This window comes from Hypanus sabinus, chromosome 8, assembly GCF_030144855.1.
Source record: "Hypanus sabinus isolate sHypSab1 chromosome 8, sHypSab1.hap1, whole genome shotgun sequence".
NCBI classification, from domain to species: domain Eukaryota; kingdom Metazoa; phylum Chordata; class Chondrichthyes; order Myliobatiformes; family Dasyatidae; genus Hypanus; species Hypanus sabinus.
In genome coordinates, this window is record NC_082713.1 from 19,296,218 (window position 1) to 19,314,235 (window position 18,018).

At 44.5% G+C, this 18,018-nt stretch overlaps 1 protein-coding gene across 5 annotated transcripts in view; it reads right to left on the minus strand.

Annotated features, from left to right (window-relative positions):
* LOC132397942 (septin-6) overlaps positions 1-18,018 on the minus strand; it is a 74,422-nt gene that overhangs the window by 11,048 nt on the left and 45,356 nt on the right. For all 5 annotated transcript variants that reach the window (XM_059976767.1, XM_059976769.1, XM_059976768.1 and 2 more), the window contains exons 3-6: positions 17,244-17,439; positions 15,584-15,770; positions 9,637-9,798; positions 4,208-4,304 (exon numbers count right to left, since the gene is read on the minus strand). In XM_059976767.1, coding sequence (XP_059832750.1) covers positions 4,208-4,304; positions 9,637-9,798; positions 15,584-15,770; positions 17,244-17,439 — 642 coding nt within the window. The remainder of the gene's footprint in view (positions 1-4,207; positions 4,305-9,636; positions 9,799-15,583; positions 15,771-17,243; positions 17,440-18,018) is intronic.

An 18,018-nucleotide genomic window follows, 5' to 3' on the forward strand; every position in this document is an offset into this window, starting at 1 on the left:
ATTGCAGAATAGCTGATCCCCGAGTGGGCTCAACCACGAGCTGCTCTGAAGAGCCATCTCGAAGGCACTCTAGAAACTTCCGCTCCTGTAATCCAGCACTAACCTGATTTTCCCAATCTACCCACATATTGAAGTCCTCCATGACTATTGTAACATTGCCCTTTTGGCATGCATTTTCTATCTCCAATTGTAATTTGTAGACCTCATCCTTACTACTGCTTGGAGATCTGTATACAGCTCCCATCAGGGTCTTTTTACCTTGCAATTCCTTAGCAATGATTCAACACTTTCCGAGCCTCTGTCACCTGTTTCTAATGATTTAATTTCATATTTTTTTTTTACCAATGGAGCAACTTTGCCCCCTCTGCCTTTCCGCCTATACTTCTAATCCAATGTGCATCCCTGGGCATTAAGCTCCCAGTTATAACCTTCTTTCAGCCATAATTCAATGATGACCACAATATCGTACCTGCCAATCTGCAACTGTGCTGCAAGTTCATCCACTTTATTCCGTGTACTGCACACATTCAGTTACAACTCCCTCAGTCCTATATGCAGCTGTTTAGATTTTGTCGCACCATGCTCAACCTTTTGATTCCTAACTCTGTCTGAGGTCTTGCCAATATCTGCCTCCACAATCTTTCCACTAACTGCTCTGGCACTCTGTTTACCACCCCCTTGCAACTCGAGTTTAAACTCCACTGTGCAGGGTGGTGAATTTGTTACCACAGGCAGCTGTGGAGGCCAGGTTACTGGGTGTATTTGAGGCAGAGATTGATAGGTTCCTGGTTGGACATGGCATCCAAAGGTTACGGGGAGAAGCCCGGGAACTGGGGTTGAGGGGGAGATAGAAAGAAAGGATCAACCATGATTGAATGGTGGAGCAGTCTCAATGAGCCAGATGGCCTCATTCTGCTTCCATGTCTTAGTCTATTAGCAAACCTTTCCACTAGGATATTCAGGTGCAAACCGCCCCTTTGTACAAGTCCCATCTTCCCTGGAAGGGAGCCCAATGATCCAAAAATCTTATGCCAACACCTTAGCCATGTATTAAACTGTACAGTCCTCCTAGGTCTAGCCTCACTAGCATGAGGCATGGGTAGCCAACCCGAGATCAGAACTCGGGAGGTCCTGCCCTTTCACTTAGCACCCAACTCCCTTTGCAGAACATTATTTGTCCTATCCATGTCATTGGTACCTACATGGACCACAACACCTGGCTGTTAACCCTCCCACTTAAGAATGCTGAGGACTTGATCCGACATATCCTGGACCCTGGCATGCTGGAAGCAACATACCATCCAGGAATCTCGTTCTTGCCCACAGAACATCCAGCCCATTCCCCTAACTAATCAATCTCCTATCTCCACAACGTGCCTTTTCTCACTTCCCACTAAACCTTGCTCTATTATATGCCCTCTCTTTGGCTTTTAAGTTGGTTTTGACTTCTCGTTAGCCGTGGTTGTGTCATCTTCACTTTAGAATACATCTTCCTTTTTGAGATGTACATATCCTGTCCCTTCTGAATTGCTTCCAGAAATTCCAGCCATTGCTGCTCTGCCATCATCCTTGCCAGTGTTCTTTTCCAATCAACTATGGTCAACTCCTCTCTCATTCCACCTTCCCTTCTGAGTCACAGAGGCAGACTCAGTGCCAAAGACTCGACCACTGTGACTCTCCTCTGTTGGGTCAACCTCCTGACAGATCCAAAGTGATGCACCTGTTGTTGAGGGGAATGGCCACAGGGTACTCTGCACTGATTCCTTAACCCCTTTCCCCTTCCTGATTGTCAGCAAGTTTCCAGTGTCTTGCACCTTGGGTGTAACTACCTCTTTTTGTCTTATCTATCACCCCCTCAGACTCCCAAATAATCCGGAGTTCATCCAGTTCCAGCTCCAGCTCCTTAACACAGATTGTTAGAAGCTGCACCTGAAAGATCCACACTCCGTGTTTACAGAAAAGCTTCTTCCTTCCATGAACACCACCTTGCACTTTGTCTTTTGCACTACTTATTCCTGTAACCCTCCTCTTGCTGCCATCAGGTAGAAGGTACAGGTGCCTCAGGACTCATGCACCAGGTTCAAGAACAGTTACCATCCCTTAACCATCAGGCTTTTAAACAAGAAGTGATAACGACACTCCTCTATTGAGATGTTCCCACATCAATAATCTCACTTTATGCTCGCTCTCTTTATTTATTCCTGTTTATTTATGTTTGCATTTGCACAGCTTGTTCTCTTCTATGCTCTTACTCTTTCACCAATCCTGTTTACAGTTACTATTCTATAGATTTGCTGAGTATGTCCACAGGGAAAAGAATCTCAGGGTTGTATGTGGAAACGTAAATGTACAACCATAAGACACAGATGCAGAATTAGGCCATTTGGACCATTGAGGCTGCTCTGCCACTCCAACGTGGCTGATTTATTATCCCGCTCAATCTCATTCTCCTGCCTTCTCCCCCATAAACTTCAGCAGCCTGACTAATCAAGAACCAATCAACCTTTGCTTTAAACATACCCAATAACTTTGCCTCCACAACTGTCCACAGCAATGAATTCTACAGATTAACCACCCTCTGGCTAAAGAAATTCCTCCTCATCTCTGTTTGAAGTGGACGTCTTCCTATTCAAAGGATGTGCCCTCTGGTTCTAGACTCTCCAGCGTTTGGAAATATCCTTTCCACATCCACTCCATCCGGGCCATTCAAAATTGGGTAGATTTCAACTTTCTAATTTCCAGTGAGTACAAGCCCAGAGCCATCAAATGCTCCTCATGTGATAAAACTGATTTAATTCTGTCCATCAGCCCACCACCTCCCTGCTGATGCCCCCATTTTCTCTACACAGTTGTGAATTTCAGCAGGCTTGTCAAATTCCACCATACCCCCAGCCATGATTTCAGAGCAAGTGCTCTCCAAGACCTTGCTCTCTCTGGGTGGGCCGAGGGCAAGAAAAGCACATCACGGAACAGTCCAGCCTTGCGCTCGATAGACCTGCTCCCCAAGCTGCCTTCAGGAGCTGGTTACCAACAGCATGGCCCAGAAACCCCAGGCCTTCAAGCTGTCCTCCTTGAAAACAATGTCCCACCTGGGGCAGCTAACACAAAGCCACTGAGTAAATACCAATTATATTAATCTAATGACAATCATGAAGCCATTGAGAACAAAAAGAGAGCAGAATTTGAAGGTGATTGGAGGAAAATACGGGGGGTGGGGGGGGGGGGGAGGATAGTTGTCTGAGGAAGTTTTTCCCGTGCACACAGCAAGTGGTGGGTGCATGGAACGCATTGCCAGCAGTGGTCATGGAGGTAGACACATTAGGGAGATTTAAGAATAAATACGGATAAAAGAAAAATAGAGGGCCATGTGGGAGGAAAGGGTCAGATTGACTTTGGAGTAGGTTAAAAGGTCAGCACAACATCATAGGCCAAAGGCCCTGTTCTGTTCTGTGTTCCAAACCCCCGCGTGATCATCCGTGGCTCTCACAGGATCTCATCAAATGCTGGCTTTCACCATTTGTAAAAACAACCTGCAGATCTCCTCCGTGAATCACTAAGCAGCTGTATAAACAACTTGGTGAAGGCAACTTGGCCTGAGTTAGACTACACAAAAACAAGGGCCTCTTATCATTTTCCGAGGCAAACCCAGCAATACAGCCATTTGGGTAGCAGAAGGACACCATCACAATACAATATGCTCTTACAGAACTTGTGTGAAATTAGTAAATAAGTACAATTTTTCTACCTGTGTTTGACTTAAGTGGAGATGACGGTGCCACACTGTGGACAGGGACGGGACAGGGTGCCACGCCGCGGACTGAGGGGGGACAGGGTGCCACGCCGCAGACTGAGGGGGGACAGGGTGCCACGCCGCGGACTGAGGGGGGACAGGGTGCCACGCCGCAGATTGAGGGGGGACAGGGTCCCGAGCTGTGGACAGTGTTACAGAAAGAGAGAGAACAAAAAAAAAACCTGGACACAGACTGTTTTCTAGAACTGCAAGCCCCAGTGATGTGGGGGCTGCCTGTACTACAAAATGAACCTGCAGACCATAAGGATCAGTGCGGTCATGATGTGGAAAACTAATTTGCCAGAGTACTTTTCAGTAACAATTTTCATTGTAAGGAATCGTACTGAACAGTCAGACACAGATTGCTGCTCACCAGCACAGAATAAAAATCAGCTATGAGCCCTGCACCCAGCTTACCCTGCACGGTGCCCCAGGGGTACTGTCGCGCCTTCATCATCTTGTTCCCAATCTTAACCTCCTCTGTACTTCCAACGACAGCAAAAGGCAAATGCGCCTGAAATACATCAACATTAGTTCGTAAGAGCGCAGTACTGACAGGGTAACTCGTAACGCTGAATCTGGTTTGAAACTGTATCAGTGGTCAGGAGCTCACTGGACCTTCAAAGACACATCAGTTATGTCCCCTCTCCGCCAGCAATTAGTCGCACCCCCATCCTTTGACTATTGCACTGCAACTCTCTCAGCAGACCTCAGTTAAAGGCCATGCTCTCCTCTCGCTGCTGCTATTGCGAAGGAGGTACAAGGGGCTTGTGTCCCCCCCCACCAGGATCAGGAACAGTTATCACCCTACAACCATCAGGCCCCCGAACCAGTGTGGGCAACTTCAAACATCACAACACTGAACTGATTCCACAACCTGTGAACCCACTTTTCAAGGACTGTACGTCTCATGTTCACAGTACTGTTTAATTTATTTATTTTTGCACAGTTTGTCTTCTTTTGCACGTTGATTGTTTGTCAGTCAAGTGCAGTTTTTCACTGAGTCAATTCTATTTCATTGTTCTACTGTGAAGGCCTACTAGGAATTGAATCTCGAGGTAGTATATGGTGACATATATGTACCTTGATGATATATTTACTTTGAATTCTCTTTTGGTCTATATCCAAGTTACTGTTCAATCACCAGCTTTTCAGAGAATGTTTTGCTCAAAAAGAAATCTAATTTTCCCCTTTATTTCTCACTATTTACCTTGCTTTTGTTACAGACACTTGCAGTAGAACTAGTTTCTCCTAATCCACTATCAAAAGGCCCCAACACAACCTACCCAATGGTCAACTACTCAGCTCACTGCCTGATGCTCCCCCAGGTTCTTTAATCCCATCCGTACCACATTCCCCCCCCTCACAAAAACTTGTATTATTATATTAAAAAGCAACTGCTTCGTGGGGGTCAAAATCTCTTTGTTCCTCAAATTGGGCTTCAAAAAAATTTACAGGGAGAAGGCAGGAGAAAGGGGTTGAGAGGGATAATAAATCAACCATGATGGAATGCGGAACAGACTCAGTGGGCTGAATGACCCAAGCCTGCTCCTTTGTTTTACAGTAATTTATTTTGTAAACTAACAGATTTTTGAAACAAGGCACACTAATGGGTGGGTGTATGCTAGCTTGCATGCTCCTTGCCAAATTTGAAACGGAAATCACCTTTACATTCTTCCAGCAGCAGTTGCTTTCTGTTCAGTTCTGTAATTTACTGCTCCCTTCATTGCCCGTAAGGTGACTGGCAAGCCTCGTTCTCGAACCACGGCTGCGGTGCCGGGAGAGTCCTCACCTAGTACTAACGGGGCCGACATTTCCAAAATCTAAGCTGCTCCCAGAGCACGGGAATTGAATTGACAAACAGTAATCTCCAGTTCAGTGTTGAGTTCATAAAGCACATGGGAATGGACCCCTCTGCCAAACATGATAACAATTACAGCACGGAAACAGGCCATCTCGGCCCTTCTAGTCCGTGCCAAATGCTTGCACTCACCTAGTCCCACTGACCCACAATCAGCCCATAACCCTCCATTCCTTTCCTGTCCATATACCTATCCAATTTTGCTTTAAATGACAATACCGAACCTGCCTCTATCACTTCTATTGGAAGCTCATTCCACACAGCTACCACTCTCTGAGTAAAGAAGTTTCCCCTCATGTTACCCTTAAACTTTCGCCCCTTAACTCTCAACTCATATCCTCTTGTTTGAATCTCCCCTACTCTCAATGGAAAAAGCCTATCCACACCAACTCTATCTATCCCCTCATAATTGTAAATACCTCTATCAAGTCCCCCCTCAACCTTCCACGCTCCAAAGAATAAAGACCTAACTTGTTCAACCTTTCTCTGTAACTTAGGTGCTCAGGTAACAGTCTAGTAAATCTTCTCTGTACTCTCTCTATTTTGTTGACATCTTTCCTATAATTCAGTGACCAGAACTGTATACAATACTCCAAATTCAGCCTTACCAATGCCTTGTATAATTTTAACATTACATCCCAACTCCTATACTCAATGCTTTGGTTTATAAAGGCCAGCATACCAAAAGCTTTCTTCACCACACTCTCCACATGAGATTCCACCTTCAGGGAACTATGCACCATTATTCCTAGATCACTCTGTTCTACTGCATTCTTCAATGCCCTACCATTTACCATGCATGTCCTATTTGGATTATTCCTACCAAAATGTAGCACCTCACACTTATCAGCATTAAACTCCATCTGCCATCGCTCAGCCCACTCTTCTAACTGGCCTAAATCTCTCTGCAAGCTTTAAAAACCTACTTTATTATCCACAACGCCACCCAACTTAGTATCATCTGCATACTTACTAATCCAATTTACCACCTCATCATCCAGATCATTAATGTATATGACAAACAACATTGGACCCAGTACAGATCCCTGAAGCACACCACTAGTCACCAGCCTCCAACCTGACAAACAGTTATCCACCACTACTCTCTGGCATCTCCCATCCAGCCACTGTTGAATCCATTTTACTACTTCAATATTAATACCTAACAATTGAACCTTCCTAACTAACCTTCCGTGTGGAACCTTGTCAAAGGCCTTACTGAAGTCCATATAGACAACATCCATTGCTTTACCCTCATCAACTTTCCTCGTAACCTCTTCAAAGAATTCAATAAGATTTGTCAAACATGACCTTCCACGCACAAATCCATGTTGACTGTTCCTAATCAAACCCTGTCTATCCAGATAATTACAAATACCATCTCTAAGAATACTTCCCATTAATTTACCCACCACTGACGTCAAACTGACAGGCCTATAATTGCTAGGTTTACTCTTAGAACCCTTTTTAAACAATGGAACCACATGAGCAATACACCAATTCTCTAGAACCATCCCCGTTTCTAATGACATTTGAAATATTTCTGTCAGAGCCCCTGCTATTTCTTCACTAACTTCCCTCAAGATCCTAGGGAATATCCTGTCAGGATCCGGAGATTTATCCACTTTTATACTCCTTAAAAGCTCCAGTACTTCTTCCTCTTTAATCGTCATAGTTTCCATAACTTCCCTACTTGTTTCCCTTACCTTACACAGTTCAATATCCTTCTCCTTAGTGAATACTGAAGAAATTGTTCAAAATCTCCCCCATCTCTTTCGGCTCCACACATAGCTGTCCACTGATTCTCTAAGGGACCAATTTTATCCCTCACTATCCTTTTGCTGTTAATATAACTGTAGAAACCCTTTGGATTTATTTTCACCTTACTTGCCAAAGCAACCTCATATCTTCTTTTAGCTTTTCTAATTTCTTTCTTAAGATTCTTCTTACATTCTTTATATTCCTTGAGCACCTCATTTACTCCATGCTGCCTATATTTATTGTGATATCTCTCTTTTTCCTAACCAAGTTTCCAATATCTCTTGAAAACCATGACTCTCTCAAACTTTTAACCATTCCTTTCAACCTAACAGGAACATGAAGATTCTGTATCCCCAAAATTTCACCTTTAAATGACTGCCATTTCTCTATTACATCCTTCACATAAAACAAATTGTCCCAATCCACTCCTTCTAAATTGTTTTGCATCTCCTCAAAGTTAGCCTTTCTCCAATCAAAAATCTCAACCCTGGGTCCAGTCCTATCCTTCTCCATAATTATATTGAAACTAATGGCATTGTGATCACTGACACATACCTCCGTCACTTGACCTATTTCATTCTCTAACAGAAGATCCAACACTGCCCCTTCTCTAGTCGGTACCTCTATGTATTGCTGCAAAAAACGATCCTGCTCACATTTTACAAACTCCAAACTATCCATCCCTTTTACAGTACGGGCTTCCCAGTCTATGTGTGGAAAATTAAAATCTCCCACAATCACAACCCTGTGCTTACTACAAATGTTAAATTAAACCAAGTATCCTCTGCCTACACTGTTCATATCTCTCCATTCCCCACATACTGACACATCTGTGTGAAAACCTCCCAAAGGCCACTGTGGTATCTGCTTGTACAACTACCCCTGGCAGCCCGTTCCAGACGCCTACCACTCTGTGTGGGTGGAGAAAAGATTCCAACTATCTACCGTAACTCTGCCTCTCATAGCATTACAAATTTCTGTAGACTATCAGACTAAATGCACACAATATCCCAAGCTGTTTTGATTCTTTTCGTGCTTTTTTTGCGGTTTCCATAGCAGTTGACCTTTTTTTTTTTACGAGGCTGAGCTGCTCGTTTGATGCTCAACCCAGCACAGATGGAAAGCGTGCAAGGAGCTGGCCGGATTCAAATTTGGGACTACTCACCTCCAAGAGATGCAATTACACCCCTTCTCCAGCTCTGTATCACTTTTGCCAATCACCTTCCCAGCTCTTAGCTTCATCCCACCCCCTCCGGTCTTCTCCTATCATTTCGCATTTCCTCCTCCCCCCACTACTTTCAAATCTCTTACTATCTTTCCTTTCAGTTTGTCCTGATGAATGGTCTTGGCCGGAAACATCGACAGTGCTTCTCCCTATAGATACTGCCTGGCCTGCTGTGTTCCACCAGCATTTTGTGTGATGTTGTTTGAATTTCTAGCACCTGCAGATTTCCTCCTATTTGCTCAATTACACCACTGGCTGGCCACAATCCCCCAGGTCCACCTGACAAATATTTCATGCAGCTGCAACACACACAAAATGCTGGAGGAACCCAGGAGGCCAGGCAGCCCTGTTGAGCTCCCCCAGCGTGTTGTGTGTGTTGCAGGGCTTTCCAGCATCTGCAGATTTTCTCCTGTTGGTGATCGGAGTTTTATACAGCTGCACCACCCTCCCCATGGTCGAAGAATTCTTCAATAGGCAGTGCCTTAGGAGGATGGCATGCCTCATTAAGGGTCCTCACCACTCAAGACATGTCCTCTTCTCACTGAGAGAACGTACAAAAGCTTGAAAACGCACACTCAACGTTTAGGGAATGGCTTCTTCCGGTCTGCCATCAAATTTCTGAACGTCCATGAACCCCACCTCAATAGTTGGCTCTTTTTGCATCATTTTTACATTTTTTATCGTAACATAATTTTATGTTACATAATGTTAATTACGATAAACATGCCACAAAACAACAAATTTCATGACTTCTGTCAGTGATTCCTCATTCTCAGCGGCTGATCAGTGAAGACAAGGTAAGCATGCCTTTACTGCCCAATCGACTTGCACAGGGAGTTAAAAGATCCCTCTGCTGTTAAGAGTCCTGCCATTAACTGTATACTTTCCCCTTACAGTTAACCTGCCAAAAGTACAACGCTTTACACTTGTCACATAAAGTCCATCTGCTGTTTCATTACTCATACTTGTAAACTAATCCAAAAGAAAAGGCACACTCACGTTCATGGTTCCATTGATCTCTGCCACCGTCTCATCGTCTGTGGGGAACTGATAGATCTGAACACCGTTGCTGACCAGTTCACTCATTATTTTGATCTTGAATTTCTGGAGCTCGGTTTTGGAGATTGAATCTGCTTTGGCAATGATTGGAATGATGTTGACCTGAAGGAGAAGAAAAGGACATTGGCTAAGGGCTGAACACAGGACAATGAAGCAAGAGAGCTTCTTAGTTGGACCAAAATCCATAATAACGGGGTGTAACTTGAAGGATTAACTGAATGTTTAATGTCTGTCTTGACTCCCCAATCACTGAACCCACAAACTGATTTCACCCAAGGTTACAGGAGAAGGTTAGAGGGCAGGAGAGGCGAAGCCAAATGCAAGCTTGAAGAACAGCATTCATCTTCTTACAGGGAATGTTAGAGCCTACAAGTCTCTCTTCAACAATTTAAGGTAATCTTTCTTTTTAGTGTATACAAAGAACCAGACTTGTAATTTCTACCCCACCCCTCTAATTATGCTGCTAAGTCTTCAAAGTAAAATAAAGATCTTTATCAAAGATCAGCTTTTTGTGACGCGTGTAAATTGAAACAGTGAAATGAGTTGTTTGCATCAACGACCAGCACGGTCTGAGGTGTGGGTTGTCCCTAGCAAAAAGTGTCACCATACTTGTGGCCCCAGCACAGCATGCCCTCAACTTACTAGCTCTAACCTGTATGTCTTTGGAACATAGGAGGAAAGGGAGCAGCTGGAGGAAACCTGTGTGGCCACGAGCAGAACATACAAACTCTATAGAGACAGCAGCGGAATCGAAGCCTAGCAGTGATTGCTGGCGGTGTCAACTAATTGTGCTAACTGCTGCATTACTGTGCCAACCTGCCCTCCCCACCCCACACATCCATATCGTCCATTTCAGATTTACAGCAACAAGTGCTTCAATCTCAGTCCCAGAACTGTTCTTCTTCCCTCTTGTTCTTCATCATCCTCCAAAAAGATCAGTTCTGATTCCCTGTGCTTTCAGCAGGCACCGATACATTTCATTCAGTCTTATCCCTTTCACAGACATTCTCTGGTTCTAGCTTCTTGCTTTCCCTCGTTCTGATGAAAGGTAATCAACCTGAAGCATTAATGCTTTCTCCAGTGACCTGCTGAATATTTCCAACATTGTGTTTTTATATGGGGGAAACAGAGAGATTTGTATACACAGTTCTGAGAGTGGCTGGCATTTGAGGAATTGCTTCGTTTGGCTACAGGGATGAGTTTTCAGGATGGAAAGTTGGATGTTTAGGACATTTTTTAAAAAAATACTCATGGAGCCCATAAACATTTGGAATTCTCTGTTCTAGAGGGCATAGTTCATCCAGGCAGAGACTGATAGATGGTAGGACTCAAGGGGATAAAGTGTAATGGACTAGAGCAAGGCTGAGCGAACAGTCGAACTGTACATATTCCTTTTGACAGACTGCGAGCTGGTTGCTCCAGATTACAAGTTTGCAGGAGAGGCAAGATTCACAACTCCACACAAGGAAAAGGAGAACAACCGTATGGACAAGCAGACTCTACGGGCCAACATCAAGGCAAAATCCATAGGAAGGACCTCGGCTCATTGATCATAAGGCCAGATTAAGTCCAGTCGGCCCATCACATCTACTCCATCATCCCGTCATGGCCAATTTATTATCCCCCTTGACCCCACTCTCCTGCCTTCTCCCTGTAACCTTTGACATCCTTACCAATCAAGAACCCATCTACCTCTGCTTTAAGTATACCAAATGACTTGGCCTCCACAGCTCTCTGTGGCAATTAATTCCAGAGATTCACCACCCTCTAGCTAAAATTCCTCATCTCTGTTTTAAATGAATGTCCCTCCAATCTGAAGCTGTGTTGCTTGGTCCTGGACTCCACCACTAACAGGAAACATCCTTTCCACACCCATTCTATCTAGGCCTTTCAACATTCAATAGGTTTCAATGAGATTCCCCGCTCATTCTTCTAAACTCCAGCAAGTACAGGCCCAGAGCTTTCAAACACTCCTCATATGCTGACAATTTCATTCCCGAGATCATTCACGAGAATCTCCTCTGGACTCACTCCAATGTCAACATCTTTTCTTAGATAAGAGGCCCAAAACTTCTCACATACTCCAAGTACGGTCTGACCAATGCCTTACAAAGCCTCAGCATCACATCCTTGTTTTTATATTCTAGTCTGCTCAAAATGAATGCCAAGATCGCACCTGTTGAGAGGGATCAGCCTGTGAAGACAGCTCTGGTGGACTGGGCAGATGAGATCAGTGAGATCCAACAATCAGGAACGCAGTTTTGCAACACTCCATGGAGAGCGGAAGGCATGAACGAGGCACAGAAGTAGCCACGATCATCCACCGCAAGCAAGGAAGACCCCAATTGTGACGACTACCCAGACATCCGAGGCTGCGAGACTGAAACTGCCCCATCACAAAAAAAAATTGGCCACACGGGTTTCTTATCATTATTGGATATGATGAACACCCAATCAATAAACCTAATTCTGAGCTTTGACACCCAACTGAGGCAAAGATGCCCAAGGGAGAATGGAGGATACACTGAAGGCGGTGATGAAAGAGCACCCTCACGTGGGCAGTGGATCAATGCTCTGCTCTGTACACAATGTGCAATTTATGAATAGCTAGACCTTGGAGCAAACGAGGCTGCTCATTAATGGCCGACAGTTAATAATTAATTACCGGCAGATAGATAAAAGTGCACAAGATTAGCGATGCAACCACCACCCGTAAATTCATGGGAAAATTCACCTCTTGGTGCAGTCATAGCAGACAACAAGAAGTGGATAAGGTCAGGTAGAGATCAGGAATGTAACTCTTGGTGAAGAATCTTACAGCCTCACCCAAGTCGCATGTTTGGGCTGAATATGGTTTTGGATTCGCCAAGTTTTTATTTAAATGCAGAGGAGACTCCTTATTCCCAACACCTAGTCCATCTGCTCCAGAAGGTGGCCTTTGTTTCCTTTCTTCCTTCCACAGACTCCCCCAGACCTAAAGAAAGTCTTGCAGCATTTTCTGGTTTTGTCTGATGTTGCTTTTGATGGCAAATCTCCTGCTTCTCTAAGCTGACTCCCGATTCCTTTGATTGAAGCAGAGTAACAACCCATCTCTCTCTCGCCCTCCTCTGAGAGAGCGAGTTGCTAATCGCCTTGAGGCTGAAGCCTTCGCTGACAGGCAGGAGGCAAAGAGTGGGAAGAAATGGAGCCTTTTCTGGTTGACTGCCAGTGACAAGTAGCGCTCTGCAGGGGTCAGTGTTGGGCCAGCTACTTTTCACGATATCGGTCAATGATCTCATCGACGGATCTCTACAAAGGAAGCTCTTGTTATAAAACACCTCACAGACAACCAACCAGTTGATTCCTAGCTTACAGGAGCTGCAGAAATCACTAGCTATGGGCTGCCCCAAGCTGACCAAATTAGCAAAACTAAAAGATATGGGACTGGCTTGCTGGGAGTTGAATAGCTAATAAGCCACAAATATAAGAGTTTTCCTAGATTGGAAGCTCCACCGTTCCTCCCAGTAGCTTAAAAAACTGCTTCCCGAATTAGTTTAGATTTTGCACATTTAGATAAATTTTGGACATGATGTTCGTAGCTAAGTTTACAAATAATACAAAGATAGGTGGTAATGGCAGGCAGTATTGAGAAAACAGGAAGCCTGCAGAAGAACTTGGATAGATTAGGAAAGGAGAGTGAGCAAAGTGGAAGTTCAGGGAAATGTACGGCCATGCACTTTGGTGGAACGAATAAAGGCTAGACTATTTTATAAATGGGAACAAAATCGTAAATCAGGTGCAAAGGGACCTGGGAATCCTCGTGCAGGAATCCCTCAAGGTCAACTTGCAGGTTGAGTCAGTGGTGAGGAAGGCAAATGATATGTTAGCATTCATTTCAAGATGACTAGAATATAAGAGCAAGGATGTAATGTTGAGGCTTTATAAATTATTGGTCAGGCTTAATTTGGACTATTGTGAGCAGTTATCTAATCCCCTTATCTAAAAGATATGATTTCATTGGAGGGACCAGAAAGGATTTATGTGAATGATCTAGGGAATAAAGGGTTAATGTTTGTGGACATATTTGATAGTTCTGGGCCTGTACTCACTGGAGTTTAGAAGAATGGGGGGGTGGGGAATCTCATTGAAACATACTAAATATTGGTAGGCCTAAATAGAGTGGACATGGAGAGGACATTTCTGTGAGTGGGAGAGTCTAAGGGCACAGCCTCAAAATAGAAGGATGTCCCTTCAGAACAGATCTGAGGACGAATTTGCTTAGCCAGAGAATGATGAATCTGTGGACTTCATTACTACAGATGGCTGAGGAGGCCAAGTCATTGGGTAGATTGAAAGTGTAGGTTGATAGTTTCTTAATTGGTAAGGTATTAAAAGTTACAGGAGAAAGCAGGAGAAAAGGGAAAACAAACCAGCCATGGTTGAATATCTGGAGCAGAACTTATAGGCCAAATGACCTAAATCTGCTCCTATGACTTACTGTCTAAAGCTATCACCTGATTCATAGAGGCGAATCAACTAATAACAAATTCTTAGGTCTATATCTTTGGTTGGTCTAATTTAAACTGACCAAGCACTGAAATACCCATAATCCTGCGTAATCTCAAAGAACCTCGAGAGTTGACCATAGTGCAAAATCAGAGGCATTTACACAACAGCAGACAATGCACATCCAAAATCAACGTGGGAGTGGGTAGGTGCTGAAGAGCATAGGGCAGTGGAAGGACTCCACAAGTGTAACACCAAGCTTCTCAATTCCAGCTAGATGCCACACCCAATGACGTCACAGGGTACCACTGCTAATCATGATGCCTCAGCACCAACACCCATCCCTAACTAAGGCAATAAAATTGTCTTCATGACAGATTTAATGCAGAAGAATTAGGTTAAAAGCAGACAGCGCAAACTTCAGTCAAGTTTTTGGCCTAGAATCTAAACCCTTTGATTAATTAGTTTGCAATCTTCAGCAACGAAACTCTTAGACAGAACCTTCTGTAAAGCAAACTAACCCTGAAAGAATGTGCGGGACAAACAACTAGGAATTAAAGCAGATTGTTATTGTTTGAATCTGCTTAACAAGTACGGATTAGTGAAGTGCAGCACACACAAATGAAAAACTGGATGAGAGTCAAAATATTTGTGAAATGTACAGAATATAAATCAGTCCAAAATCCACTTTTATACACAGCTAAGTTGTACTTCTCTTCTGATGATGTCCATGACTGCAATGACCCGTGAACTTTACCAAGACCTCAGGGGTGATGACCAACAACATCACATATCTAGACTGTCATCAACCCAGGGACACAAGCACAGGGATTGCTGTGCATCAGCTCCTGAGGCACAAACACACATGGCCAGTAAACCAGTTTAAGAGGCATTCAATGGCACCAATTGAATTTACACACACCACAAAGGACTGCTGAGAGAAGTATCAGGGTCTCTCTTCCACCCATCAGAAATATTTATCAAAAATGTTGTGTACGCAGGGCTCTTAGCATTGTCAACAATCCCTCCCATCTGTCCAATTATCCATCAGGCAGGAGGTACCATAACATTGGGACACGGACGGTTAGGATGGGAAACAGCTCCTTCCCAGCCACGAGACTACTGATCTCCTCTCACATTTTGTTTGGGTTGCTCTGGATTTCCAGCACCTCCAGGATGTTTTGAGTTTATCCACTTCAAGATGTGGAAGAGACCAGATTTCAAGCAAGAATTCTAGAGTTTTGTAGAGTAAGATGTAAGAACAGAGGAACCTTGCCAGTGGAGCCGACTCACGGAGAGAGGGTACAAGATTTAACGTTACTACTGCTGAGCACTTGCGCCGTTATGTTTACAAGACAGCACACTGCAAGCACAAAGGCGCCTGCTCCTGAGAACTCCTCACCTTGCTATCCAGTTTCTTCATGGTCACCAAATCAAGCGACTTGAGGGAATGGCCAGTGGGGGCAATGAAGTACAGGCAGACGTGGACACGGCTGTCATGGTAACTGTGTAGAGTACGTTTAATCTTCAGCTCCTCCTGTAGGTAGGCCTCGAACTGAGCGTCAATAAACTCAACGATAGACTTGTAGCTGCAGGGTGGAGAGAGCACAGCCTGTTAAAAAAAATCTCAGTGCAAACAAAGGAAAATTACGAAGAAACCTTTAGGCAGAAAAGAGATCCGGATAGACTGTATGAACTAAGTCAAAGGCAATGGCCTATCAAAGAGGCAAAAATATTACCTACACCACTGCCATGTTGGAGACAAACAAGCAACGTAGCAGAAGCTGGTAGCGGTTGGCAGGGCCAGAGTGGGGGGGAGGTACAAGTGACTAAATTACGAAGATGGTGTCATGGGAAGAAGAATTAAACAACATTTTGAACCACCTCAGTACTTGACCCTAAAGCCCATCCCTTCAGCTTTCCAATCAGCACTCCTGCAAACTTCCATTTCTTTTGCAACACACACAAAACGCTGGAGGAACTCAACAGGTGGAGCAGCATCCATGGAAGCGAACAGACAGTCAACGTTTTGAACCAAGGTCCTTCTTCAGGACGGGAAAGGAAGGGGGAAGACACCAGAATAAAAAGGTGGGTGGACGGGAAGGAGGATAGCCAGAAGGTAATGGGTGAAGCCAAGAGAGGCAGGAATCTGACAGGAGAGTGGATCATTGGAGAAAGGGAAGGAGGAGGGGACCCAGAGGTGGTGTCAGACAGGTGGGAAGAGGTAAGGGGCCAGAGCGGGGAATAGGAGGGGAGGAGGAGATTTTTTTTTCAAACCAAAAGGAGAAATCTATATTCATGCTCTCAGGTGGGAGGCGACCCCAATGGAACATAAATGTCATTTCTTTCGTATTCTGTACCTTGCCTACAAGTCCAGTAATCTCTTTTTTTTTACAAAAACCAAACTGTTTTATCTATTTGAGGCACTGTTTGCGAATCTCTTTTGGCACTTAGAATTACTTCCACGCCCCGTTTTCAGTGCAGTTTGGAAGTTAGGTACCACTCTCCCTGGCTCTGCCAATATCATGCATTAGCTTCCGTGTGTTGTATTCAAAGTGCATCATTGACAATCCACAAACGCAACAAGTTCTTCAGATGTTGGAAATGTTGAGAAACAAATCTTGAAGTGGATTAGAAGGAGTCGGAAACACACACAGAATGCTGGATGAACACTGCAGGTCAATACATGGTCACTGCATGGAAGGGAATGAACAGGCCAAGACCAGTTCCACTTGTCACTGTTCAGCTTCTTGCTTCATCCCTCTCCCCTACCTACCTTCCCCCTCACCCGGTCTCACCTGTCACCTGCCAGCTTGTACTCCTTCCTCTCCCACCTTTTTCAGGCTTCTGCCCCCTTCCTTTCCAGTCCTGACGAAGGGTCTCGGTCTGAAAAGTCGACTGTTCATTCCTATCCATCGATGCTGCCTGACCTCCTGGAGGTTCCTCCGACATTTCGTGCGTGTTGCTCATCGTGAACCCAGTTCCCCACGGACTATACAAGGGACTTGATTTACTGTTTATCAGATTCAACATAGCAGAAGTACGAGAAAGTCGTTTCTGACCTTTCTTCCTTGTTAATCTGGTCCCCAAATCCCACGCTGTTCACGATGGAGAGCTTCAGTCGCACATTGCTTTCCTGCAGTTCGTAGCTACTGGACTTTATGTGAACTCCAGGCTGATTGTGTGGGGCAGGATCACCTTCGAACTTGGTGTTGAACAGGGTATCCATCAAGGTGGACTTTCCAAGACCAGTTTCACCTAAATGCATGGAAGAGTCAAAAGTATGAAATAAACACCATTACCCAGAGCAGGGCATTCTCAGTGACCAGTCAACCTAATCAGATCAGCAATTGGGGTTAGCATTGTCACACAAGCTGAGTAATACTGTGGTATTTCACATGGACAGACTGTTAACCCTTTAGACCACACAACAGGTTTTAGAAAGGTTTGGGGTGGCACAGTAAAAAGAGGTTAAGGATTAACTTTGTTACATGTACATTGAAACGTACAGTGAGATGTGCTGTACATTGATTTCAGATATCGTACATAGCCTGCAAAGCATCACCATGGTTCACAGCACCATACTGCAACTGTCAAATCATCGAGGATTGTGCAACTGTCATCACACTTCATAGCTCCCCCACCGCTTACTAACCCTAACCCGTGTACCTCTGAAATGTGCAAGGAAACCTGGAGGAAGCTCACAGGGTCAGGCAAGGATGTAGAAACTCCTCAGACCGCGGCAGGAGTCGATCCTCAATCCTACAGTTAACACACTGTGCCACCACACTGCCCCACCACACTGCCCCAACTGTGTAGCATAGTGGTTACCGTGAC